General features: G+C 37.1%; 1 protein-coding gene across 1 annotated transcript; it reads left to right on the forward strand.

The window, feature by feature from the left end:
• The first annotated feature begins 280 nt into the window (after window positions 1–280).
• MOB4 (MOB family member 4, phocein) lies at window positions 281–27957 on the forward strand. The gene is made up of 8 exons (XM_046658048.1): window positions 281–413; window positions 3828–3890; window positions 14358–14458; window positions 17728–17770; window positions 17957–18043; window positions 24536–24615; window positions 25652–25763; window positions 25891–27957. Exons 1-8 carry the CDS (start codon window positions 354–356, stop codon window positions 26020–26022), a joined length of 678 nt encoding a protein of 225 aa, XP_046514004.1. The 5' UTR covers window positions 281–353; the 3' UTR covers window positions 26023–27957.

Genomic DNA, 27957 nt, shown 5'->3' on the forward strand with positions numbered 1-27957 from the left:
AAGGAGATTCACCATCGCGCACGCAGACCTTGCACACTCCCACTACAATCCTCTGCGCTGGACGGCGGCCTCTCCCGCAGCCACTCTCGGGCCCCGCCGCCCGGGTTTTCCCTCCCCGCACGTCACGGCTGGCGCTTGGCCGGCCGTTCCTTCCATCGTCCTCCTCCCTCCGCCAGCTGCGCTTTCCCCCGACTCCTCCCAGTCCTCCCGCCCTGCCCCGCGCGGGTACGGTTGTTCCGTCAGCCGCCGCCCCTCCCCGGCGCCCGGACCCAGGCGCCGCTCCGCCCCGCCCCCCGCGCAGGCCGCCGTCCCTACATCCGGGTACCGACTCCAGCCGCCCAGACTCTGGCACTATGGTCATGGCGGAGGGCACGGCAGTGCTGAGGCGGAACAGGCCGGGCACCAAGGCGCAGGTACAATGTTTGCACCTTCCCTGTGGGGGGACTCGCGGCGCCGCGCCGCCTCTGGCAGCCGGCCGCCCCCGAGAGGAGGTTGGACCGGGGCGGCAGGCCGGCGGGCGGGGGCACGGGCCTTCCGGAGCCGGAGCACCTCAGCCTGGCTTTGGCGGCGGTGGCGGCCCGCGAGGCCTGCGGGGCCCGGACTTGAGGGTGGGCGTGAGGGGCGGGGGGTGGCCGCGAGGCCCGGGGCTGGGAGCCTGTCGGCGGCGACCGCTTGTTCTCGCCTCTCCGCTGACCCCCGGCTGACCCGCGTCGGAGGGGCGCGGCCGGCCAGGTGGAGAGGGACCGGAGGTTTCGGAGGGTCGGGGCTGCCGAGCGGGAGGCGGTGCACACGCAGCGCACCTCGTCTGGGCTGCCGGTTCCTACCTGGCTGGTGATGTACGTGCCCGGCTTCTGCAGTCCGGCTTGTCTAGCCGGATCCGGGTGGCGATAATTGACTTTATCCTCTTCCTCCTGCGTTTGCCTTTGACCACTGCTCGCTGCAGCTGTTCTCTGGTCCAGCAAGCTTTCAGCATCAGGTTGCGACTTGTTAGATGTCATTCCTTGTGAATTTCCTTGTTATGACGTGTGAAGCATAGTCGGGGAATGAAGGGATTATAATTTTATGAACCTTTAGTAGGACAGTGTTTGGGCTGAGTTGGTGCTTGTTAGGTAGGTATTGGTTCTTGGGCAAAAGATGGGGTGCCTCTGATTAATCTGCCGGCTGAAATGGCTTGCTACTGAGTAGATGCTCTAAAATCAGAAGAGGTGTGTTAAAATGTAATTTTAAGAAAAAGTGATATGAGTGAAAAAAGCAAAACAACCATGGAGCTATGACCGTGTGCCAGAGACTGGTTTTTAATATCTTGCACAGGATTTTGGAAAGGGAGTCCTTTTGAAGGGATCTTTTAGATCCAGACACCTTCCCAGATCCATGTTACAGATGAGGAAACCGCATTTGCTCAAGGTTGCCTAGTCTCCGGATTCTTAGTTCACTGGGGACCTTTTCTCTAACGACCTGCTTCTAGTACTGAATTTTAGAGAATGTAGTTGACAGTCTCATTATAGAGTCACGTTAAGCTGTCAGTTACTTATGCCAGTTTTGTGGTCATAGTACTGGGAATTTATATACTATTCTTTATTTTACCCTTTCCAAACTTACTTTCTTTATAAATGCTCTTTCCTCGGATACCCTTACTACTTACTCTGTGGAAACATTATTTCTGATTGTTTTCTTAAGTGATCAACTTTTATATTTTTACATTCAGAAGTGGACTTTTGTACTCACATGCTGAGAAGCATCACCTATTTTTATTTACTCAAAAGTTCTTAATGTTGAAAGGTTAGAACATAGTATATTTTAAGTTAATATTGTAACACATCTCTTTGCCATGTCGTTAGGAGTAAGTCAGATCAGAAAGCCCCTTTGCTTGTTGCCATGTTGTCATAGATCAAGGTTAAGTAAAATCTAACAGAGAAGGTTAAGATTTAAAAAAAAAAAAAAGACAGTTTAAGCAGCATTCTGTCCTATCCCTTGTCTGTCACACTAATTTCTTTCAGTGAAATGGGTCTATTCTAAAATGATTTATTTAGAACTATAATACAGTAGGTAGGATATCTTCCTACTTATTTTTTTTTAATTGGTTAGATTGGGATATAGGCACATAGTTGGTTTTCCATAAATGTTTATTGACTGAATTAGATGAGAATGTTCTTTAATCTGCATTTTGGTTCCTCTTGTAAGTGTTTAAAGTATATCACAGTTATGATGAGGCAAAACATTTAATTCCCAATTAACTTTTTTACATCTTTTCTGAATATAACTATGTGTGTTTTCTAATATTTTTACAACAAAATATTCTAGAAACTATCTAATTTTTTTTTCTTGAGGAAGATTGGCCCTGTGCTAACATCTGTGCCCATCTTCCTCTATTTTATATGTGGGATGCCTGCCACAGTGTGGATTGATAAGCAGTGCATGGGTCCGCATCCGGGATTGGAACCAGCGAACCCTGGGCCGCCAAAGTGGAACGTGTGAACTTAACTGCTGCACCACTGGGCTGGCCCCTGAAAACTATCTAATTTTTTTTAAAGGAAAGAATAGGCAAAATGTATTGATAGAATATATTTCTGTATAAGTTATATAGAAGGAATTTAAAAACTACTCTTTAATAATGTTTAGGTGATGTCTAGGAAAAGACATCCTGGAACAATTTCCAGAAAGCTTTTCATTCCTGACATTTTTAGTTAAAGTTAGTTCATTTTCATTCAGATAGGGCAACTACGAAAAAAAAACAAAAGGAAGTATTTAAGACCCTTAAAAAGGTATACTGATCACCTACCTTCAGAACTAAGACATTATATAGTTGAATCCCTCTGTATCACGTTCTTCTGTCTTCTGGCCACTCCTCCCAGCCAATAATGGTGGTATTGTCATTTCTTTTCTTTTCTTTATACTTTTGCCGTATATGCGTTATATCCATAAGTATGCTTTGCACTTTCTTAAACGTGTATTCCTATGGTATCATACACTGTATTCTCCAGTTTGCTCCAGTTTTTGCTCAAGGTATTTGGAGACTTATCTGTATTAATTGATAAAGGATTATAGATCATTGATTTACTACTACTTTTTCCCCCAGAGACATTTACTGAGCACCTACCACATGTTAGGCATTGTGCTCCCTACTAAGGATATAAAGGTAAACTTTGCTGAGAAATCGGTCAAATGGAAAGATTCTTAATCACTTAGGGGAGTGTCTATGAACTGGAGTATCTGTAGAGGAATTCAGAACCAGTGCAAGGTGATCCACAAAAATATCCCCCTTAAAAGAAGACTTTTTAGTTGGATGAGAAGTTTTTGATGAAGCTCATATTTTGATTTAGAAATTTAAAACACTATTTGGAATTGGAATAATAATTTGTAATACCTGTCTACAGTAACACTTATGGAGCAGTAACTACTACTATTGCTACCACTACTACTACTAACACTAGCTATTCTCCTTAGGTAAAAACTGATTCAGTTTTTTGCTGCCTGGGGATTTTTTTTCAGTGTAACTTTTTGAGAGATAGTCAACCATGATAAACAAAAAAGTGATAGACGTATCTCCTCAAGTAATATACCTAATATGGAAGCCATATTTGAGGAGTTTGTGGTTGAAAAAATATATTGCTTGTAATTCAATTAAATAAAATCTTGGTGTTCCTTTAAAAACATTGAATAAAACTCCTTTAACTTATTCACTAATAATCACATTGTTTGTGCTATGAAGGTTTTTCTTCTCCTCTAGTGTAACTTTGGATCTTTATTAACAATTGAAGTTAATCATAATAGTATTGCATCTTCTTTGTAACTTTGTATGTGCTTTAACCATGAATTTTTTTTTATAGGATTTCTATAATTGGCCTGATGAATCCTTCGATGAAATGGACAGTACACTAGCTGTTCAACAGGTAATAACAATAGTTTTTCAACTGCATTAACCTAAGCATTTTACCTCCGTTGGCATAGTTAAGTGTTCCTATATCTTTTAGCACAAACTGGAATCCATGGTATTAATGGAATGCCTGTTTAAAACTTTTATCAACCCTCATTTAGTTTTTGTTGTTTTTTTTTTTAAGATTGGCACCTGAGCTAACAACTGTTGCCAATCTTGTTTTTTTTTTTTTTTTCTGCTTTATCTTCCCAAACCCCCTGTACATAGTTGTGTATCTTAGTTGCAGATCCTTCTAGTTGTGGGATGTGGGACGCCGCCTCAACGTGGCCTGACGAGTGGTGCCATGTCTGTGCCCAGGATCCGAACCCTGGGCCACCGCAGCGGAGCGCGCGAACTTAACCACTTGGCCACGGAGCTGGCCCCAACCCTCATTTAGTTTTAAGATGACATGTTAAACTATAATCAAACTTAAATACCTTTTAATATCTGTTAATATGTACCAAATTAAGGTACCAAATTTGATTTTAGAATGAATTTAACTCAAAATTATTGAATACTAAATTAGAATAACAGATAATTAAGTAAAAGAAATAGCATACTCATTTGGTGACTGAAGACTTGAGAACACATATCTAAGCTTTACATTTTATTTTTTATTTATTTTTTTAATTTTTTTTTTATTGGGTTAATGATAGGTTACAATCTTGTGAAATTTCAGTTGTACATTATTGTTTGTCAGTCGTGTTGTAGGTGCACTACTTCACCCTTTGTGCCCACCCCCCACCCCACCCTTCCCCTGGTAGCCACTAATCTGTTCTCTTTGTCCACATTTTTAAATTCCTCATATGAGTGGAGTCATACAGAGATTGCCCTTTTCTAAGTGGCTTATTTCACTTAACATAATTCCCTCAAGGTCCATCCATGTTGTTGCAAATGGGAAAATTTTGTTCTGTTTTACGGCTGAGTAGTATTCCATTGTATATATATACCACGTCTTCTTTATCGACTCATCTGTTGATGGGCACTTAGGTTGCTTCCATGTCTTGCCTATTGTAAATAATGCTGCAGTGAACATTGGGGTGCATAGGACTTTCGGAATTGCTGACTTCAAGCTCTTTGGATAGATACCCAGTAGTGGGATAGCTGGGTCATATGGTAGTTCTATTTTTAATTTTTTGAGGAATCTCCATACTGTTTTCCATAGTGGCTGCACCAGTTTGCCTTCCCACCAGCAGTGTGTGAGGATTCCGTTTTTCCATATCCTCTCCTTGTTATTTCTTGTCTTTTTATTTATTTACTCCTTTTTATTTTCTTTATTATTCCTGAATACACTTCACTGTGTTCACTCCCAGTAGTCTAATTTTGTCCCTTTCGCACACCCCCTAGCCCACTTCCCCTCTGGTAACCACTAATCTATTCTCTTTGTCCATGTATTTGTTATCTTCCACATATGAGTGAAATCCTGCTGTATTTGTCTTTCTCTATCTGGCTTATTTTGCTTAACATCACACCCTTCAGGTCCATCCATGTTGTTTGCAAATGGGACAATTTTGTCTTTTTTTATGGCTCAGTAGTGTTCCTGTGTATATATCTATACACCACATCTTTTTTCTCTGTTCATCAGTTGATGGGCACTTGGATTGCTTCCATGTCTTGGCTATTGTGAATAATGCTGCAATGAACATAAGGGTGTGTAAGTTTCTTTGTATTGTTGATTTTAAGTTCTTTGGATAAATACCCAGTAGTGAGGTAGCTGGGTCGTCTGGTATTTCTATTTTTAATTTTTTGAGAAATCTCCATACTGTTCCCCATAGTGGCTGCACCAGTTTGCATTCCCACCAGCAGTATATGAGGGTTCCCGTTTCTCCACAGCCTCTCCAACATTTGTTGTTTTTTGTCTTGGTAATTATAGCTACTCTGACCGGTGTAAGGTGATATCTCGTTGTAGTTTTGATTTGCGTTTCCCTAATAATGAGTGACGTTGAGCATGTTTTCATGTGTCTGTTGGCCATCTGTATATCTTCCTTGGAAAAATGTCTGTTCATATCCTCTGCCTATTTTTTGATCGAGTTGTTTGGGTTTTTTTGTTGAGTTGTATGAGTTCTTTATATATTTTGGAGATCAAGCCCTTGTCTGATAAATGATTTATGAATATTTTCTCCCACTTGATTGGTTGTCTTTCTGTTTTGTTCATGGTTTCCTTTGCTTTGCAGAAGCTTTTTAGTCTGATGTAGTCCCATTTGTTAACTTTTTGTTTTGTTTCCCTTGCCCAAGTAGACATAGTATTGGAAAAGATGTTGCTAAGACCAATGTCAAAGAGAGTACTGCCTATATTTTCTTCTAGGAGTTTTATGGTTTCAGGTTTTACGTTCAAATCTTTAATCCATTTTGAGTTAATTTTTGTGCATGGTGTAAGATAATGGTCTACTTCCATTCTTTTACATGTGGCTGTCCAGTTTTCCCAGCACCATTTATTGAAGAGACTTTCCTTTCTCCATTGTATGTTCTTGGCTCCGTTGTCAAAGATTAACTGTCCATAGATGTATGGTTTTATTTCTGGGCTTTCAATTCTGATCCATTTATGTGTTTGTCTGTTTTGGTGCCAGTATCGTGCTGTTTTGATTACGATAGCTTTATAGTATGTTTGAAGTCAGGGATTGTGATGTCTCCAGCTTTGTTCTTTTTCCTCTGGACTGCTTTGGCTATTTGGGGTCTTTTGTTGTTCCGTATAAATTTTTGGATTCTTTGTTCTATTTCTGTGAAGAATGTCATTGGGATTGCATTAAATTTGTAGATTGCTTTGGGTAGTAGGGTCTTGTCTTTTTAGTAATAGCCGTTTTTATGGGTGTGAGGTGATATCTCTTTGTGTGATTTGCATTTCCCTATTAGTTAGTGATGTTGAACATCTGTTTGTGTGTCTGTTGACCATCTGTATAGCTTCTCTGGAAAAATGTCTCTTCATATCCTCTGCCCATTTTTTAATCAGATTGTTTGCTTTTTGTTGCTGAATTGTGTAAGTTCTTTGTATATTTTGGATATTAACCCCCTATTGGATATGTGATTTCAAACATCTTCTCCCAATTGGTTGGTTGTCTTTTTGTTTTGCTGATGGTTTCTTTTGCCATGCAGAAGCTTTTTAGTTTGATGTAGTCTTATTTGTCTATTTTTTATTTTGTTTTCCTTTGCCTTAGGAGACATATTCAAAAAGATACTGCTAAGACTGATGTCAGAGAGCATACTGCCTATATTTTCTTCTAGGAATTTTATGGTTTCAGGTCTTACATGCAAGTCTTTAATCCATTTTGAGTTAATTTTTGTGTTATGGTGTAAGAAAGTTGACTACTTTCATTCTTTTGCATTGGCTGTCCAGTTTTCCCAACATCACTTATTGAAGAGATTTTCCTTTCTCCATTGTCTGTTCTTGGCTCCTTTGTCAAAAATTAGCTATTCATAAATGTGTGGTTTATTTCTGGGCTCTCAGTTCTGTTACACTGATCTGTGTGTCTGTTTTTCTACCAGTACTGTGCTGTTTTAATTGCTATAGCTTTGTAGTATACTTTGAGATCAGGGAATGTGATGCTTCCAGCTTTGTTCTTTTTTCTCAGGATTCCTTTGGCTGTTTGGGGCCTATTGTTCCATATATGAAGTAAGTTTCTTGTAAACAATTGGATCATGTTTCTTTGTTCTTTCTGACAATCTTTGTCTTTTTTTTTGAGGAAGATTAGCCCTGAGCTAACATTTGCTGCCAATCCTCCTCTTTTTGCGGAAGACTGGCCTTGAGTTAAGATCTGTGCCCATCTTCCTCTACTTTATATGTGGGATGCCTACCACAGCATGGCTTGCTAAGCATTGCCATGTCTCCACCCAGCATCTGAACTGGCGAACCATGGGCTGCTGAAGTGGAACGTGCACACTTAACCGCTGGGCCACTGGGCCAGCCCCCAATCCTTGTCTTTTAACTGGTGTATTTAGGCTATTTAATGTTAATATAGTTATTAATATATATGTTTATATTTAGGTCTACCATTTTATTGTTTGTTTTCAATTTGTTTCCTCTGTTTTTTGTTCTTCTATGTCCCCTTTTTTTTTTTTTTTATTTTATTTTTTCTCCCCAAAGCCCCCCAGTACACAGTTGTATATTCTTCCTTGTGGGTCCTTGTAGTTGTGGCATGTGGGACGCTGCCTCAGCGTGGTTTGATGAGCAGTGCCATGTCCGCGCCCAGGATTCGAACTGACGAAACACTGGGCCGCCTGCAGCGGAGCGCGCGAACTTAACCACTCGGCCACGGGGCCAGCCCCTCTTCTATGTCCCCTTTTCTGCTCTTTTTAAGTGTTGTTTGAGCATCATTTTTCTTTTTCAGTGTATTCTCATTTTGACTATCTCTTTATATAATTTTTTGATGATTGCTCTAGAGATTACTAAATACATACTTAGCTTTTTGCAGTCTACTTAGAATCAGTATTTTACCACTTTGATTGAAATGTAGAAACTACCATCATATAGAACCCCTTTACCCTCCCTCTTTATGCTGTAGTTTTCTGTGTTACGTCTACATACATTAAAACCCCCATCAGACAATGTTAGATTTTTTGCTTTCATCTGCCAAGCGTATTTTAAAGAACTTAAGAGGAGAAGGGTTTATTTTATTTACACCCAGATATTTGTAGTTTTTGTTGCTCCTGATAGTCTGTTTTCTCCTTGTATTATTTTTCCTTCTGTCTGAAGAACTTCCTTTGGCAGTTCTTTTAGAGCAGTCTGGGAATTCTCCTTAATTTTCTTTCATCTGAAATGTCTTTAATTTATCGTCATTCCTGAAGGATTTTTTTGTTAGATATACAATTCTAGTTGAGAGTTCTTTTCTTTCAGTGCTTTAAAAACGTTAGGCCATTTCCTCCTGTCTTCTATGATTTCTGATGAGAAAGCTGCCATCATTTGAATACTTATTCTATAGGTCATGTGTCTTTTTTCATTGGCTTCTGTATCTTTAGTTTTTGACAGTTTTGATTATGTATCTAGGCATGAATTTCTTTGGGTTTTCCTGTTTGGTGTTCACTCTGCTTTTTTTTATTGTCGCGAAGTATACATAACAAATTTTACCACTTTTGCTACATTTGAGTATACAGTTCTGTGGCGTTAGTACATTCACTTTGTTGTGCAACCATTACCACCTCCATCTCCAGAACTTTTTTTCCTTCCGCAGCTGAAACTCTCTACCCATTAAACAATAATAGCTCTCCATTACCCCCAGCCCACTCAGCTTCTTGAATTTGTAAGTTTGTGTCTTTCCCAAACTTGGGAACTTTCCAGCCATTATTTCTTCAGATATATTTTTTAGCACCACATTGTTTTTCTCCTTTGTCTGACTCTGGTGACATGACTTTTAAACATTTTGTCGTTGTCCCACGAGTTCCTGAGGCTCTATTTATTATTGTTGTTATTTTAATATTATTTATCTCTTGTTCAGATTGGATAATTCTTATTTATCTATCTTAAAGTTTATTGATTCTTTGCTCTGTCATCTCCATTCTCCTATTGAGTCCAGTGAGTATTCTGTTTTGGTTATTATATTTTTCAGTTCTAAAATTTCCATTTGGCTCTTTATATCTTTTTTTTGCGATACTTCTGTTTCAAGTGTTTGCAATTTCTCATTGTAGCATTTTTATAATAGCTGCTTTAAAGTCTTTGTCAGATAATTCTAACATCTGTGTCATCTTATCATAAGTGTTTTGTGATTATCTTTTCCCACGATAATTGAGATTTTCACATATTCTTTGTATGCCAAGTAATTTTGGATTATATGCTGGACATTTTGAATATTATGTTGAGACACTGGTCTTATTTAATTCCATGGAGAATGTTCATATTTTCACTTTAGCAGGCATTTGACCTGGTTAGATACAGGCTGCAGGTTCCAACCAAACTGAGGTTCCAGTGTCGGTTCAGTTTTCAGAACTTTTGTGCTACTTCTTGAATCTGTTCTGTGTGTGCACCAACTCCTGGTCAGCCTGGGTGGAAGTATAGCCATTAGCTCAGTTCTCAAAGTCTGTCATATGCTAATTAGGACCAGATCCATGCATGCATACATGCACAGATTGGGGTTGAGCCCAGGAGTTGATATACAGCTTTATGGGGTCACTTTTCTGAGCTTCTCTCTCCCTGACACTTTCTCATTCCCTGGGCCCACTTCTTTGGTCCTCTGGCCAGAAACCACTTACTGGAATTGTGCTACAGTGGTGGGAAGGCAAAGGCAGAAGAAGAAACAGGGTTTGATCCCATCACCAAATGGAGAGGAAGGGTTCTCTTCCTCAGAATTTTGTCTCTTGCATTGTTCTGTTGCCAGCTGCTTTTGCTGGCACTGTGGAATTGTCTCAGGCTATGAAAGAATGGAGAAAAGGGAGAGAGAAAAGAAACCAGGGGATTTCTTCCACTCTCTGTGAGCTTTAGGAGTGCCTTTTTCCACTGCTTGAGCCAGAACTAAATAGTTTCTTCTGTATCTCTCTGTTCAGCACCAGCAGTGCTCATTTTTGGGTTTCATCCTGAATTGGGTTCAGGCCAGGATACCAGAGAGGAAAAGAAACAGCAAACTCATCACCAGTTCAGTGGTACTTTGAATTTTGGTGTTCTCCCCTGCTGCTTTTTCTGATACTTGCTTTACAGAGACCTCAGATAGCTGTGCCGTGCATTCTGTCCAGATATTAAAGTTTCGTTGAGTGGGAGAGAAACATTGATGTGTGTTTAGTGCATCTTACCCCAAACTGGAAACAATAAAATGCTTTTGCATGATGTTTTATTGCTATGTATTTTACTTTTCCCAAATGATTTCTAAAAACTGCTTTAGGAATAGTCCTACATAAAATACAGTACTAGATCATTATAATTATTAAGAATTATAGCCCACAGGAATAAATCACTAGAGAGATATATGTCTGCCTTTTTCATAACAGGAGGAGTAAAGATTTCATACCTTCGTTTTGACATAGTCTGAAATCTGGTACAGTAGATTCCTGTACTGAGGAGACTTGAAAGGCCTGGGAAGTGAGCACATACTCACAGTGTCTGAAATGTTAGTAGAGCTTGATCAGGTGGTGGCATCAGGTGGAAGTGGCAGTGTCTTTGGAAGCTCACTGAAAAGGATTGTCTTCAAGAAAGGGTAGTAAGTTAAGACTTTGAAGTTCTTGGAAGCATAAAGGACACTATTGTTTTGAGGTTGTCTTCTCAATTCTTCTGTAGAGTTTCTTAAAGATTTCAAAGCCAGTTTCTTAAATAATAGTTGTTCAATTTATTCAGTTTCAAAAACTCTTAATATTAAAATTTACCAGTAAAAGTTTTAAGAGGTAATGGTACTGCTTTCCCATTTAACTGAATTACTAAGTAAGCAACATATTAAAGATAATGTTGAAAAGGTACTTGGGTATTCCAGCTTTTCATGATAGAGCTAATTCTTGGATTTTTCCTATTTCATATTTGTCTAGTGCTGCACATGAAACAATTAATCTTAGTTTCGATTTACACCCCATGATGTGTAACAGTAGAGAAACATGTTGCAGTTTGTAAACCGTTAGTTTTCACATGTTTGTGAGGAGGATAAAAATAAATTATTGACTGAACAGAAGTTGCTCATAGTTGTAACTCACAAACAATGTAAAAATTTCCTTATGGCAAAAGTTATGTTCAGTGAGCATTAGGACATTTATTTTTCCTAGCTCATTTTATAATAATAGCTGCTTCTGTTTGCATGAAAGTATAGAGGACTCAGTTCAGAAAACAAGATAGGGGCTGGCCTGGTGGCGCAGTAGTTAAGTTCACATGTTCCGCTTCTCAGCGTCTGGGGGTTCACTGGTTTGGATCCCAGGTGCGGACCTACATGCTGCTTGTCAAGCCATGCTGTCGCACGCATCCTACATAAAAAGTAGAGGAAGATGGGCACGGATGTTAACTCTGGGCCAGTCTTCCTCAGCAAAAAGAGGATTGGCAGCAGATGTTAGCTCAAGGCTAGTCTTCCTCAGAAAAAAAAGAAAAGATAACGTTTTTCTTTTATTTCTAAGAATTTCTTCTGTTTTCTTTATGTTTTACATAAACTTCATTAATAGAGGATTCTAGATTCCTTAAAGATTGACAGCTTGTAACTCTACTTATCACAAAATTTTGATAATTATAAGTAAGTTCAGTTACCAAATATGTGGTTAAAGAATTAATATTGATTATGAGCAAACCATTTTACTGAGAATATATTTTCGTGTGCCTAATTAACAAACTGATTTTGGGATCACCAAAGAATGCAAGAGAATTAGGGTCTACACTCTATTTTTGGTAAATTTTCTCAGCCCTAACCCTCCATGGCTTTAACATTTCAGGTAATTACCTATCTTCATCCTTGACTGCAAGTAAGGCAGTTTAGGTGAAGTCAGTAAACGTTTATGAAAAACCTCCTATGTGCCAGCTGCTAATACCAGAATTCAAAACAAAACTAAGTCTGCATTTTCTCTTTGAGGGCGACACATGGAAATAAATAAGTGCTATTTATTAAGTGTGAAATAAATGCTATTCAGAGTTCTGTAGGAGATATAATGGGAGCAGGAAAGATAAGAGTGAATAGACGAATTGCTAATTTAGATTTTACAGAGGACAAATGTGGTAGGAAATCAGAGGAAGTTCTGTGAGGAATCGAATAATCAGGGAAGACTTGAGTGTGTTGGGGGAGAGGAAATTTGAAAAAAATTGGGTGGGGAGTTTGGGGTGGCCACTGGAAAAGGTATACAATTTAGCTGTATCTGTTTGAAGAGAAAATCAGTTCCATGCAAAACTTTGGGATGGGGTCAGAAAATCAGGAGCAGTGGTTGAAATAGAAATTAGAGATTGGGCTGGCCTGGTGGGGCAGTGGTTAAGTTCACACGTTCTGCTTCAGTGGCCCGGGGTTCACCAGTTTGGATCCCAGGTGCGGGCATGGCACTGCTTGGCAAACCATGCTGTGGCAGGCATCCCACAAATAAAGTAGAGAAAGATGGGCATGGATGTTAGCTCAGGGCCAGTCTTCCTGAGCAAAAAGAGGAGGAGTGGCAGCAGATGTTAGTTCAGGGCTAACCTTCCTCAAAAAAAAGAAAGAGAAAGAAATTAGGAAGTCCTTAAAAGTTTTTGAGGAAGCTTTTGACATGAGAGTGATGTTCAAGAAAAATTGTCTGAAAATAGGTTGGGTTAAGAAGGCCCTGTAGTTATTAAGCTTCTATAATCAGGCATTTAATCTAATCTAGCCTATTCAGATTTCAGGGTATTTAAATCACAGATTGAATGAAGCATTAAAAGATCTGAGATTTAAAGTTTAATTTTATTTAAATTGAAAGTGAACCTCCCTGCCTTTTTTTTTAAGCTTAGTTTTTCTGCTAGTCTTTTTTTTTTTTTTTTTGGTGAGGAAGATTTGCCCTGAGCTAACATCCATTTGCCAATCTTCCTCTTTTTTTGCTTAAGGAAGATTGCCAATCTTGGTGCCGGCCCCGTGGCTGAGTGGTTAAGTTCACGTGCTCTGCTTTGGAGGCCCAGGGTTTCACCAGTTTGGATCCTGGGCGTGGACATGGCACCACTCGTCAAGTCATGCTGAGGTGGCATCCCACATGCCACAACTAGAAGGACCCACAACTAAAAATATACAACTGTTTACAGGGGGGCTTTGGGGAGAAAAAAGAAAAAAAAATCTTAAAAAAAAAAGATTGCCAATCTTCCTCTCTTTTGTACGTGAGATACATCCACAGCATGGCTGATGAGTGGAGCAGGTCTGCATCTGGGCTCCAAAACCCATGAACCCAGGCCACCAGAGTGGAGCACGCAGAACCTTAACCACTCGGCCACGGGTCCAGCCCCAAGTTGTCATTTTTAAACGATTTTATTGGACATAATTAACATACCATAGAAATCACTCATTTGAAATACACAATTCACTGGCTTTTAGTATATTCACAGAGTTGTACAACCATCACCACAGTCTAATTTTAGAACATCTTCATTCCCCCTGAAAGAAACCTCACCCCTCTTAGCAGTTATCTCCATTCTCCTTTGTCTCCCTTTCTTCCCCTAGTCCTAGGCAACTACTAATCTATTTTCTGTCTCTGTAGATTTGCCTATTCTAGATACTTCATATTAATGGAACCATATAATGTGGATCACAGTTATAGTTACATTGTCTATATTTTATGTTCGTATGAAAATTATGGTTTGGAGTTTTGATCCCCATTCCAGTCCTGGTATATACCATATCTACACTTACGTAGTAGGTCCTATCCCAAAGAAGTTGCGTTGGAGAAGACTAGGTAAGGGTTACCTCCTTTCTTCTGAATTACTCATTGTGATTCTGTACTTCGTTTCCTATTTCATGTATAACCCAAAAGTTGAACCACAAGAGTGGTTATGTATTCAAAAATTATATATATTTACCATAGGATTTACCATGTAGTATAATATTTTAATTAACTGTAAGAACGTCTTTGTTTATAGTATATTCAACAGAACATAAGAGCAGATTGTTCCAATATTGACAAAATTCTTGAACCACCTGAAGGCCAAGATGAAGGTGTATGGAAGTATGAACATTTAAGGTAGGTCCTTATGATATATCAAAATAGTTATAGTACTTCTATTAGTGAAAATAACCTTTCATATTAATCATGATTATGAATCATAAATAAAATCATTATGTAAGTGCAGACAAGAAAGCCAAATTCTAAAGCTTTAGTGTTTTCAGTGTTATAAAATGTTCCACTTTATTTGCTGATTATTTTCTATAGTTATAGATTTGGGCCTTACTATCTTTTTACACAGTTTTCCTTAGTCATATCCTTTAACCACTCCTTTAACCACAAATGCATTATTTCCATTTACCCACTCGAATAAATTTATTTCTCTGTAGAGGATCATATCAAGGTCCTAGTCTAGGTGTGCTATCTGATGAATTACCTATTAACTACTGTGAGCTTCCAGTCTTCTCTTTGGTAAATAGAGATTAATTGTAATCTTGAAGTAAGGAGTTTTGGAGCTTTTCATAATATCCTTTGAATGAGAAAATTGATGACCAGTGAATGACTAGTTAACTAGGCTTAACTTTAGAAGCAGCTATGTCCTAAAATTACTCCGTTGTTTCTTGAAGTTATAAACTTTAAAGTGTAAATGGGAGCTGGGAAGAGTTGATCAGGTAAATAGAATGCAATGTGAGATATATGTTCTTCAGGGTTTGTTACTTTTGAGTGGATTTTTAAATAATAACTGGAGTAGAAATGTGACTTTTCCTGAATAAATTAGACCACGTTTCCTGTGATGAATGCCTCAACTTGTAGGCAAGGCACTTTTTGTGTGTGTTATGCTGCAGGCTTGTCTACATATTGCTAAGACATATTGTCTTGTCATAACAGTTCACCAGTTTCAGGATGCTAAGACTTCTTTGTACCTGCCAGTTTCTTGGACAAATCACTTGACTACTTGATTTAGTTTTTTTAAATACATCTCAAAGCATGATAATTAAAAGTATAAGTATGTAGATATTTTCCCTTTCTTATAAGATAGAGAGCACTTCAGTATAATATATCGTTTGCCTTATTTTGATCAGCTTTGATAATACTACTTATCTGGTGGGATTAGTGATGAAAATTAGTGAGGATTTTTCTTTTTTACTACAAGCATAATTTCTAGCAAGTGAGGGCTGATTTTTGTTTACAAGGTAATTATTTCAGGTCCAAGAGAAACTTTTCTTCCCTATTTAACTTAGACTATGAAATATGCATTATACAAAACTTAGAAAATCTTTCTCATGCATATTCCATTTGTCCTGGTGCTGTTTTTACTTTTGTTATTTTTTTCTGAATATTAGCCACGTTTTTTGGTTTTATATTTATGTATTATACATCATATATATATTCTTTTGTCTCTTTATCATAGCGTATACATCTTAATAGTTGACCAAGAAGAATTTCAAACGTAGCCTTTTGATTTTTTGCATGTGCTTGATGTTATTGATTTGAGGTTTAATACTTGCTGATATTGGTTACTGTCGTTGATTATGTTATGATGTTATTGGGAATTGGGTCATGACTTCAGTCAGATCTCCCTCTAGTCCATACTGAATCTTTGTAATTAGGAGAAGATGCCCCTTCTCTGAGTGGATGCAGTCGCATGCCAGGATGCATGGCTTAGTGTCTAGAGTGTAGGCTGGATTTCACGTCTGGCTTGTCTCTTCAGCTGCACAACTATGTGTGTTAGCCCTGTATTGAATTAACTTGAAGCTTGAATTAACTTGAATAGGATTGCACTATCTGCCACAGATTTTACCCATAATATTGCCAAATCAGTTGGCGTAATTTTGCTGTTGGCTGTAAGTGGGTTGGACTAGATGAGAAACTTGTTTAGCCCCACTTGTCTTTAGTGGAAAACAAGGAAAAACCATAACATGTAGTCTACAGATATGGGGCAGTGAGGGTGATGTGGTGATTCAGAAATGGTGTTATTTTTGTCATCTAAGAACAGCATTATTAGGCATCTGGAAAGGAACTAAAATTATGAACAACTGAAAATTTGACCCTTTTTATTTGCTGCCTTCTATTATAGTGTACTTTAAATAAATAAGTATAATTTTTCTTTCATATATGTGCAGATTTTTTTTTCCTTTTGGGATTTTCTTTTATCTTCTAATTGTGTAAGCTTTAGCTTTGCATTTTTAGGGAACCAAAGTGTTCTCATTTGTTTGACGGGGAAACATTGTAGTGATTAATTTGATAGGATTTTTAAGGGGAATGTGTTGAGTATTTTGACAGCTATAAAGTAAGTTATCTTTATGACATAGAGGATTAATTGCCTTTTCATATCAAATACGGAGTTTGTCTAAAAATGATGATCTCAGTGTCATGTAATTTACTCCATTCTTCATTTATTCAAAAATATTTTTTGAGCACTTACTATGTTCCAAGCATTGTTCTACGCTTTGTAATTCTCAGTTTGGCAATTTTAGGAGGAAAGTGTATCATGAAAAAATGCCCAAGATTTATTAAGTGACAAGAAAGCAAATTACAAAACTGTGTATGTTATGATCCCAGTGTATTTTAATCATGGAAAATCAAATTGGCATGTAAACGATAATTATCTTTTAGAAGAAGTGGTGAAATTATGGAGGACTTTCCTCTTCTACATATGTATTTGGTCATGTTTGCAGGTTTTATAATGAGCGTGTCGTTTGTAATCAGAATAAAACTTGTAAAATACATGGGAGTATAAAACATCTAGTTTTTTTTCTTTGTATCTGTTTGTATATAGATATATGCACACAATTTTTTATAACTGGAATCTTACTATGAATATAAACATATATCCTTTCTATGTTTGTGTATATACCATTTTACTACTCTCCAATTGCTAATCATTTAGAATGTTTCAAAAAAATTTTTTATGTATGTGTAGTCCTGTGAACATCTTTGTACATGGTATATCTGCCTGCAGTTCTGATTATTTCATTAGAATAGGTTCTTAGGAGAATGACTTAGTTAAAAAATATACACTTCCTAAGCATCTTGGTAAATACTTCCAAATTACTTCTTAGATACATTGTACCAATTTCCAGTGTATAAGAGTGATCGATTCACTGAACTCTGATGTTGAACATTATTAAGGTCGTTTAGTTTTGGGTTTTGTTTCGTTTAGTTTTGGGTTTTGTTTATTAATCTGTATGTCTTTGTAAGAAATGTGCTATGTAAATTCAGGTGGTGTGGATCACAGTGTTGAGGGAGGAAGGATGGTACTGATGGGATTCTGTTTTTACAATTAATATTCTAAAAATAATGTGGAGAATAAATAAGACTTTTCATTTATGTATTTACATTTTTAGGCAATTCTGTCTTGAGCTAAATGGACTTGCTGTCAAACTTCAGGTAATAGTTTCTTTAAAGCTATAATTGAAAGTTCTGGCTTTTTTTTCTGTTTTTGTAACTTAATGTGCTTACAAAGACTTGCCCAGGATTTCTAATTATTGTAGACTTTTACATGCAAATGTAATAATCCAAATAAGCGTTTTCATTATTATTTTACATATTAAGAAATGTAACTATTTTTAACAGAGTGAATGCCATCCAGATACATGTACTCAGATGACAGCAACCGAACAATGGATTTTTCTTTGTGCGGCTCATAAAACTCCAAAAGAGGTGAGAATTTATGAAATAGAATGACTAATAAATTTATCATGACCTAAGTTTCTCCAAGACAGTGGTAGACAAATTTTTAGAGTTTCTACTTCACTGTTTATTTTGCCGTTTGTTTTTTTTTGTGTTTTTTTCCCTAAAGATTGGCACCTGGGCTAACAACTGTTGCCAGTCTTTTTTTTTTTATTCTGCTTTATCTCCCCAAACCCCCCCTGTACACAGTTGTATATCTTAGTTGCACGTCCTTCTAGTTGTGGGATGTGGGATGCCGCCTCAATGTGGCCTGACGAGCGGTGCCATGTCTGCGCCCAGGATCCGAACCCTGGGCCGCCACAGCAGAGCGTGCGAACTTAACCACTCGGCCACGGAACCGGCCCCTGCCATTTGATTTACAATTTTTTGCTGCAAAGTTATTGCCACAGTGCTATTTTAGGATCTCTTATGATTAATATCATTTTTCATAATTGAGCAATTGCATGGGCTACAACTTACTGGCTATCACAGAATAGCATCTGTCACATCATGCTGATATCTAATGTGTAATGGATGAGATATAACCTGTTTAAATTTTTGGTTCAGTCATAATTTCTTTTGATAGGAATGACTGTTGGTGATTACTAGTTGATACTTAGTCTATTAAGTAGAAATGTTGCTTTTGATCTTTTTAACTTTATAGGTTATTTTCTCTCTACATTTCATTAATATTTCTTACTATTTATTTGAAATGCACCATAATGATTTTCCTCTCCATAACTGGTCCTATATTGAAAAAGTTATTCATGTTGTTTTCTCCTCGTTTAGTTTTTGTCAAGGTGAGAGTATAGGAAGTAGCAGGTGTTTATAAAACGTTTTTTGTTTTAAATAATTCCTTCATATTATCTGATACCCTGTACATTTTCATTTTTCCTTAGTTATTTCAGAAATGTCCATCACAACTGGTTTGTTTAAATTATGTGTTAACATTTCCCTTGATGTTCATTCCCTCTTAATCTATAGTAATTACTTTTTACTTGACATTGACTCATTGAAAATAATTGGGTTAGGCCAGTACTTTAGAATTATAGACCTTCAAATGATCATTGTATTGACAGCCCTCTAAGGCTTGAAGACAAGTGACTCTTTAGTTGAAAAATTAACATCTGATGTTCTTTTGTTTGCAAAAGGTAAATTCTCCAAAATAAGGAGTGTCTGGTACCACTCTAAGCAAGTAGTACGTATTTGCAAGAGAGATTTCATTCAGGGTGTTACTTTTTTGTGTTACTAAATTGAAGCAATATTAAGATTGTGTTTCATTCTACATCTGGGAAAATCCTAGCAGTTTTCATTGATAATTCACTGAAATTGGCTACGTAGTATAGCGTGATGTGATCATTGCAATTAGGAAACTGAATCAAGGTCAGTTTCATTTTGGCAAATAGTAAAGATGCATTATTCTCACATTAGAGTAGAAAAGCTATCCAGTTTGTAATGTATTATGAGATTTATGTATACTGTCATTGTCATATCCACTGTTTTCTTTGATTAATATTAAGTGAAAAATAGGATGATCATCAGCATTAGGTCCCGTGAATGATTCTTAAAATTGCAACATTGCTTGCTGAAAACTGGCTCCATTGAATTGTCCAAGTGCCAAGGGAGGATGATAGTAGAATTTGTAAGCAGTAGTTAAATGGAATGGGATTACTATAAAAATATAAGCAAAAGAGAATCTTGAAAGGACACTTTTTGAATTCTTTTGTGCAGTCAGGAAATAATAGCAACTGATAGTTTAGGCACTAAGAAAGTTGCTCTTATGAATTAAAAGCACTGGGCAGATTCTGAAGTGGAAGAGGCAGGGTACTCAGCACTGGTGATGATTTATTCAGTGTCCTTGGGAATTAAAGAGGCATCACAGCAAATAGACTTAATTGTACAAATAGTGATTGTAAGTGACAAAGGTTATAAGTTGTCACTATCTGTTAACCCTTTCATTCACATGGAGGTTGTGGTCACTTGTAGCTTTATGAATATATGTTTGGCAAAATATAATTTATAAAAATTTGTATACATTACTGACTATTTTGTAATCTACTATATTTTTCCAACTTTTTGATGTTACCAATGATGTAGAGTAGGATTAGGTAACTGAGAATTAATTGGGAGGAGATGGAGGGAAGCAGCTAAAACAAGGCAAAACTCTTCCCAACTCCAAAAAAAAATCCAGAAATCAGTTAAAGATCTACACTTACGCTGTCTGATACAGTAGTAGCCATGAACTGCATGTGGCTGTGGAGCACTTAATGTGAGTAGTCTAAATTGAGATGTACTCTAAATGTAAAGTACATACCAATTCAAAGACTTAGTACAAAAAAACAATGTAAAATATCTCATTGAGAGGTAACTGAGCGGGGGGCCGGCCCAGTGGTGTAGTGGTTAAGTTCACACACTCTACTTTGGTGGCCTGGGGTTTGCAGGTTTGGGCCCTGGGCGCGGACCCACATACTGCTCATTGAGCCATGCTGCGGCAGTGTCCCACATATGAAATAGAGGAAGATTGGCATGGATGTTAGCTCAGGGACAGTCTTCCTCAAGCAAAAAGAGGAGGATTGGGAACAGATGTTAGCTCAGGCCCAATCTTCCTCACAAACAAGCAAACAAAAACAAACCTGGATATCTACATACAAAAGAATGAAGTTAGACCCCCCTCTCTCACACCATATACAAAAATTAGATCAAAATTGGGGCGACCTGGTGGCGTAGTGGTTAAGTTCATGTGCTCTGCTTTGGTGGCCCAGGGTTTGCAGGTTCAGACCCTGGGCACGGACCTGTGCACCTCTCGTCAAGCCATGCTGTGGTGACATCCCACATAGAAGGACTTACAACTAGGATATACAACTATGTACTGGGGCTTTGGGGAGGAAAAAACAAAAAGGAAGATTGGCAACAGATGTTAGCTCAGGGCCAATCTTCCTCACCAAAAGAAAAAAGCATAAGAAAAATTAGATTAATATGGATCAAAGACCTATATGTATCAGCTAAAATTATAAAACTCTTAGAAAAATACATAGGTATAAATCTTCATGACCTTGGACTAGGTGGTGATTTGTTAGATATGACACCAAAAGCACGAGCAATGGAAGAAAATATAGATAAATCAGATTTCATCAAAATTTAAAAAATTTTTTTGCTTCAAAAGACACTGTCAAGAAAGTGAAAAGACAACCCACAGAATGGGAGAAAATACTTTTGCAAATCATATGTCTGATAAGGTCTAGTATCCAGAATACATGAAGAACTATTACAACTCAACAATTAAAAGAAAACCCAAATAAAAATGAGCAAAGGATTTGAGTAGGCATTTCTCTAAAGAAGTTACACAGATGGCCAATAAACACATGAGAAGATGCTCAACATCATTAGTCATTAGGGAAATGCATATAAAAACCACGATGAGAATGGATAAACAAAATGTGGTATATACATACAATGGAATATTATTCAGCCTTAAATGGGAATGATATTCTGATCCATGCTGCAACATGGATGAACCTTGAGGACATGCTGAGTGAAATAAGTCAGATACAAAAGGACAGATATTGTATGATTCTACTTATGTGAAATATCTAGAAAAGGCAAAGTTATAGAGACAGCTAGATTAGAGGTTGCCAGGGAGTAGCAAGTGGAGGGCATGGGAAGTTATTGCTTAAGGTTTATAGAGTTTCTCTTTGGGATGATGAAAAACCTTTGGTTAGAAACAGGTAGTGGTGATGGTTGCACAACAGTGAATGTAGTTAAGGCCGCTGAATTGAACTTTAAAAATGGTTAAAATGGCAAATTTTATCTATTTTACCACAATTTTTTTAAATGGAAAAGAAAGAGACACCTCACAATGGCCTACACTTCACACAGTAGCATGACTAAAATATAAAAGACAGATAATAACAAGTGTTGGCCAGGATGTGCAGAACTCTCATACAGTGCTGGTGGCATTGTAAAATACTGTTGCCGCTTTGGAAAACAGTTTGGAAGTTCCTCAAAATAGTAAGCATAGAGTTACCATATGACTTAGTGATTCCACTCCCACGTTTCTACCCAAAAGAAATGAAAACATATGTCTGCACAAAACTTGTACACTAAAGCTTACAGTCACATTATTCATAATAGCCAAAAATGCAAACAGCCAAATTTCCATCAACTGATGAGTAAATAAACAAAATGTGGTATATGCATACAATGGAATATTAGTCAGCCATAGAAAAGAATGAAGGCTATAGAGCAAGAAACATATTTTACAGAATTTTGTATAAAAAACATTGTCTAGGGGCTGGCCTGGTGGTGCAGCAGTTAAGTTCACACGTTCTGCTTCTCAGCGGCCCAGGGTTCGCCAGTTTGGATCCCGGGTGTGGATGTGGCACTGCTTGGCAAAAGCCATGCTGTGGAGGCATCCCACGTATAAAGTAGAGGAAGATGGGCATGGATGTTAGCTCAGGGCTGGTCTTCCTCAGCAAAAAGAGGAGGATTGGCAGTAGTTAGCTCAGGACTAATCTTCCTAAAAAAAAAAAATTGTCTAAAAATGTTTTGAATCAGGAAAAAAAGTCATGAGGTACTGATTCATGCTGCACTATGGATGAGCCTTGAAAACATGCTAAGTGACACAGAAGGCCACATGTTATTCCATTTTTAGGAAATATCCAGAATAGGCAAATTCATACAAGACAGAAAGTAGTTTAGTTGTTGCTTAGGGTAACAGGAGAGCATGAGAAGCGACTGCTAATTGGTACTGGATTTTCTTTTGGAATAATAAAAATGTTCTTGAATATAGTTGTGATGGTTGCACAGTTTTGTGAATATACTGAAAACTATTGAATTGTACACTTGAAAAGAGAAATTTTGTGGTATGTGAATTATATCTTAATTTAAAAATACCCTAAAACTTTAATTTTTATATCAATTATATGTTGAAATGATCATTTTGGCTATGTAGAGTTAAATAAAATATATCACTACAGTTAATTTTACTTGTTTCTTTTTAGTTTTTTAATGTGGATACTAGAAAATTTAAAATTAAATGTATGGCTTGCATTATATTTCCGTTGGACAGTACTGATATAAAGGTTGTAAAACTGTCCCATGGTACACCCAAATGACCAATATGAGAAACAGTGATTTGGGGTATTTGTTTTTGACCAGATCACCTGTAGTCATATATATGGAGAAAGATAATTTTTTCAATAAATACTGCTCATGGTACTGTTTTAGGCATTGAGTCCAATAACCATAAATTCCCATGGATGTATAGTGAGAAAAATACTTTTTTTGTTATTTAGATAATCTTTCTCTATTTGCCATGGCACTATGCTAAGCCACATTTAGTAGTTATTAATTTACATTTCTAAATACCAGCTTCAATCTCAACTTGAAAAATACTCTAGTTACTGAGTAGAGCTGGAGTCCTTGATTCCTTTCTCTAGTTCATTTTTTCCTTCTAGTTCATTCCCTGGTTCATTCTCAATTCTCTTTACTTTGATTCTTCTCCCTGTCTGCCCTCAGATGAACTAAATGAGGAGAATAACTTTGCAGTTTTATTTTTTCTTTGATAATGATTTGCCATGAGACAGTAAGTGTCATTGTTTCTGATATGGAATAGGATAAGACAGGTTTATTAAAGTATAAAGAAACTTCAGATTTCATGTTAAATTTCAAAGGAGGTTCAAGGAGAAAATTCGTTAGAGAGCTGCTAGGTTGGTAACAGTGCCAAGGACATAATAAGGGATGCTTTCTAGGATGCAAAGAGGCAGTGAGCCCTGGAGGTATTTGAGGAGAGGGAGGATTCTGGGCTACTTGGTAAAGTATAAATCGGAGTAGGAATCAGCACATCTGGGTGGTTTTCTGAGTCCTTCTTCCTAACTCTCTATCTTGATTAAGTCATTGACTATTAGTCAAGGGTAGTCCCTGCTGCTGTGCGTTGCTCTCCAGGGCTCCCTCTCATGCTTTAGAGTCGGGATATGCACACGCTTGCTTACTTGAATCTCTGTGATAGAATCAGCTTGCTCTTAGACAGCATGCCTCAAGAGCAGACTTTCCTAAGTTGGACTGCTTGTTTTTGAAGGATTCCTTATCCTTGCCTGCAGATTTTTAAGTTCGGGCAAGAAGCCTATGTGTATACTCTACAACCTAGCAACCTCAGTTTCCTCATTTGTGAAGTCAGAGGTTAGATTAGATAATGAGGGGTTCTTCCCAGCTCTGAAAGTTGTTTTCTTCTAGGTACGATGTTGAGAGTAAGAAGTTGGTAGACTGATTCATGTACCTTCTAGAAGCCTGATATTGCAGTTCATGGGGATAATAAAGTCTTATTTATTGACCTAAGATTGAATTTTACAATCATTCTGATATTGGAAAGGACTTTTTTCTTAGAATATGCTCAGGTTTTTGGAATAAGATGCCTATATAATAAATATGCCTAATCTAAGAAGTAGAGCTCTTTATCGATGCATTTTTATCTGCTTTCTTTTCTAGTGTCCTGCTATAGACTATACTAGACACACACTCGATGGTGCTGCATGCCTTCTGAATAGCAATAAATATTTTCCCAGCAGGTAAACAAAACTTAAACATGATGTTCAACTTTTTGGATTTAATTTAAAAGATTGATGTTTTTAAAAGTTAAACTAGGTTTCTGGTTAATGCATTGTATTCTTTATACTTTTTTTTTCTTTTTTCAGCTCTTGTATATTTGGCTTGTTCAATATTATTCAAGTTTTGAAATTAGGGTTGTGGTTAAACTAAAGGCAGCAGGACTTGGCTCCCAAAGTTCATAGGCCAGTTCAGTCAAGGGTAGTCCCTGCTGCTGTGCGTCACTGTCCAGGGCTCCCTCTCATGCTTTAGAGTCGGGATATGCACACGCTTGCTTACTTGAATCTCCGTGATAGAATCAGCCTTCTCTTAGACGGCATGCCTCAAGAGCAGACTTTCCTAAGTTGGGCTGCTTGTTTTTGAAGGATTCCTTATCCTTGCCTGCAGATTTTTAAGATCTGGGAAGAAGCCTGTGCATACTTTAGCATATTATTGGAGAGGTTTGTGACTGGTTTTCTCTTCTATTAAGGTATTTGTTACCAGGTGGATAGATTTGGAGATTTTTTCCCCCCAAATATCATTAACTTCAAAAAGCTTATATAAAATATGTAAAAAAATACTGGGTTTTGCCTTAGTTCCCTATATACATTTTTTTTAAAAGACCATCAGAAATAAGCAATTTTTATTTCTCAAAAAAAAAAAAGAAGAATCAAGTTCTATAGAAGAAAATAATACTTCCTTTCGGTAGTTTTAATCATCTCTAGCGGACAGAGCATTAATGTTGTAAATGTATGTTTCAGTAAATTTTGATTTATCAGGGATTCGTTTTAATTGCATTAAGCTTTAACAAAGTTTCAAAACCATAATACTGAATTTCTTAGGCCATGTGGCCCAGAAGTAAAGAACAGGCGTTCTAGTCCTACCAGCACTGTGACCTTGGACTGGCCACTTATTTTCCCTAGGCATCAGTTTCCACATTTGTAAATTGAGAAGATTGGGCTGTATTGTTCCTAAGATCTGTCCAGCTCTATGCATCTATGGTTTCTTTTCTATTTCTAGGGTTAGCATAAAGGAATCATCTGTAGCAAAACTAGGATCAGTATGCCGTAGGATTTACAGAATATTTTCACATGCTTACTTTCATCACCGGCAGATATTTGATGAATATGAAGTAAGTATATTTCACTAATTGTCCTGATACATTCTTATCAGAATGACAATGATATGTTGATACTATGTCTAGTTTTTTTGGTTTTGGATAGTAAATTAAAATAACATTTTTTTCTTCCTCTCTACAGAATGAAACATTTTTGTGTCATCGGTTTACTAAATTTGTGATGAAATATAATTTGATGTCCAAGGATAACCTGATTGTACCAATTTTAGAAGAGGAAGTTCAGAATTCAGTTTCTGGGGAAAGTGAAGCATGATGGGAATCATGTAGAAAAAATGTACTGATCACGTAACATTAATTATGTACTGTATATATATCATTTTAGACACATCAATCATGTATCCATATTATAGCTTCTTTGTTTAGTATAGGTTTTGTATGCTGAGTGTTGCCTTTTAAAATGGGGAAATACTTTTTAAGTTATTCATAAACTGTATATTCACCGGTGTGGCACTCATGGTTTTTAAATAAGATTAGTATTATCTGTTTATAATGCCTGTTAATAAAAGAATTTACAGTTTGGTAAAATTGCTGCTAAACAATCATTGGATCACAATCCTCATCAAATAAACCCATCTGTAAAAAGATGAGTGAGCTTGAGGTTTCGCACAAACCATTTACTAAAGAAATAATAATGTTTTCTTTTGGTTTTACCCCTAAGTTTAGATATTCTAGAAAATTCTGTAGTACGTGGTTCAGTCTTAACTGTTAACTTTTCAGAAATGAGATAAAAATGTTTTAAAATTCTGTTTATAGTTTTTGATATACATATATGCTTATGTGTATATCCAAATATAAATGCATATGAAGCATTAGTAATACTGAAATAATTTTACTGTACTACATAAAGTATATTCTAGACCAGCATACCTGGAAAGGATTTACCTTTCTGCAACAGTGGACTGTTACATACAAGGTGATAAATAATAAGGCATGTAAATGATGTTCCCAGTGGAAACCTGCCCTGTCCTTCCCTTCTCCTCATTTTCCTTAACTCTTCCCCAGACTACATTAGCTGAGAAGCTTTTCACCAGACTGTGATGTAGTGGTGGCTTATACCTATTTATATTTATATTTGTATTGCTTACAGATTATACCTCATATTCACAATTACATTACACTACGGGAAAAATGTATTGGCGTAGGCTTTTGCTTGTCTTTGTCTTGCAAAATTGTTCTAACTACTTGGAAAACAGTCTTTAAAGTAGTTTGGCTCTCCCTGTTAGTAATATTAATCTTTTCATCTAACCATCTAAGCAGCATTTAAATAGAGTTGAAAAATATAGTGTAGTATTTATTTTACACCCCCTCCCATAAAGTTTGTTTAAATTATATGCACATGTGAGATTTTTTGCAATAATTCCCAGGTTCTGAGGATGTTGATTAATGGTCATACATTTTTTGGACTTTGTTATCATTTGGTGTCTTAAGAAGGATTCAACTGCAGATTTTACAATCTTAGAATCTATTGAATGGTATTTTTAACAGCACTGGAGGTCTTATTGCTAAACTGGTTGTAATGAGGCACTAAGATAGGGTAAAAAAATTGTACAGGTAGTGAAAAAATATTTAAATCCATCTCTTGAACAGAGTTAACAAACATGGAGAAATTCTTTTTCATTGAAAAGGGTTATTTTGAAATGAAGATGAAAATATATTCATCTTGATTTTTTTTCAAATTTGAGGAAATTTATGCAGTATCATTAGACAAGTATGTACAGCAAAACTGTGGGAAATAGTAGCATACTGAGAGCGTGTATATATATTTCTGCCTTTCCAAGCCTGCCAGTATATTTGGCTTTGAACACTGCTGTTCCAGCAGCCAGTCATTACTTTGCCCCAACTCGTGATTATCTTTTAAGAAGCTTTATGTTCACAGTGAAAGGAATGTTGACTTTAAAATTAGGCATTTATGTTAATGTCACTATAAACCAGTGAGAAAAGTAATTTTTACACAGACTTGCTGAATATTGAGAGACTAAACTACTAAGTTAATAAATTATATATAGCAAAGTAGCTGTTCTCCCTAGGCAGTGTCTCACAGTGGATTTCTGTTGCTTGACTGTTTTCTTAGTGAACATTTGAACTAAGGCAGTGGCTGGGATTGGTAATCTGGCTAAGAAACACATTTTGAATAACATGGTTTGGTGTTCATGGGGAAATAAATATGATTTTTTTCTTTCTCATGCCA

The sequence above is a fragment of the Equus quagga genome, chromosome 4 (genome assembly GCF_021613505.1).
Source record: "Equus quagga isolate Etosha38 chromosome 4, UCLA_HA_Equagga_1.0, whole genome shotgun sequence".
NCBI lineage: Eukaryota > Metazoa > Chordata > Mammalia > Perissodactyla > Equidae > Equus > Equus quagga.

What these genes read in the sequence shown, in the direction of transcription:
- MOB4 (XM_046658048.1), top strand. Translation starts at nt 354, where the DNA reads ATGGTCATGGCGGAGGGCACGGCAGTGCTGAGGCGGAACAGGCCGGGC. An exon ending in GACTTGCTGTCAAACTTCAG is followed by an intron (nt 17,771 to 17,956) that starts GTAATAGTTTCT and finishes TATTTTTAACAG; the next exon opens with AGTGAATGCCATCCAGATAC. An exon ending in AATAAATATTTTCCCAGCAG is followed by an intron (nt 24,616 to 25,651) that starts GTAAACAAAACT and finishes TTCTATTTCTAG; the next exon opens with GGTTAGCATAAAGGAATCAT.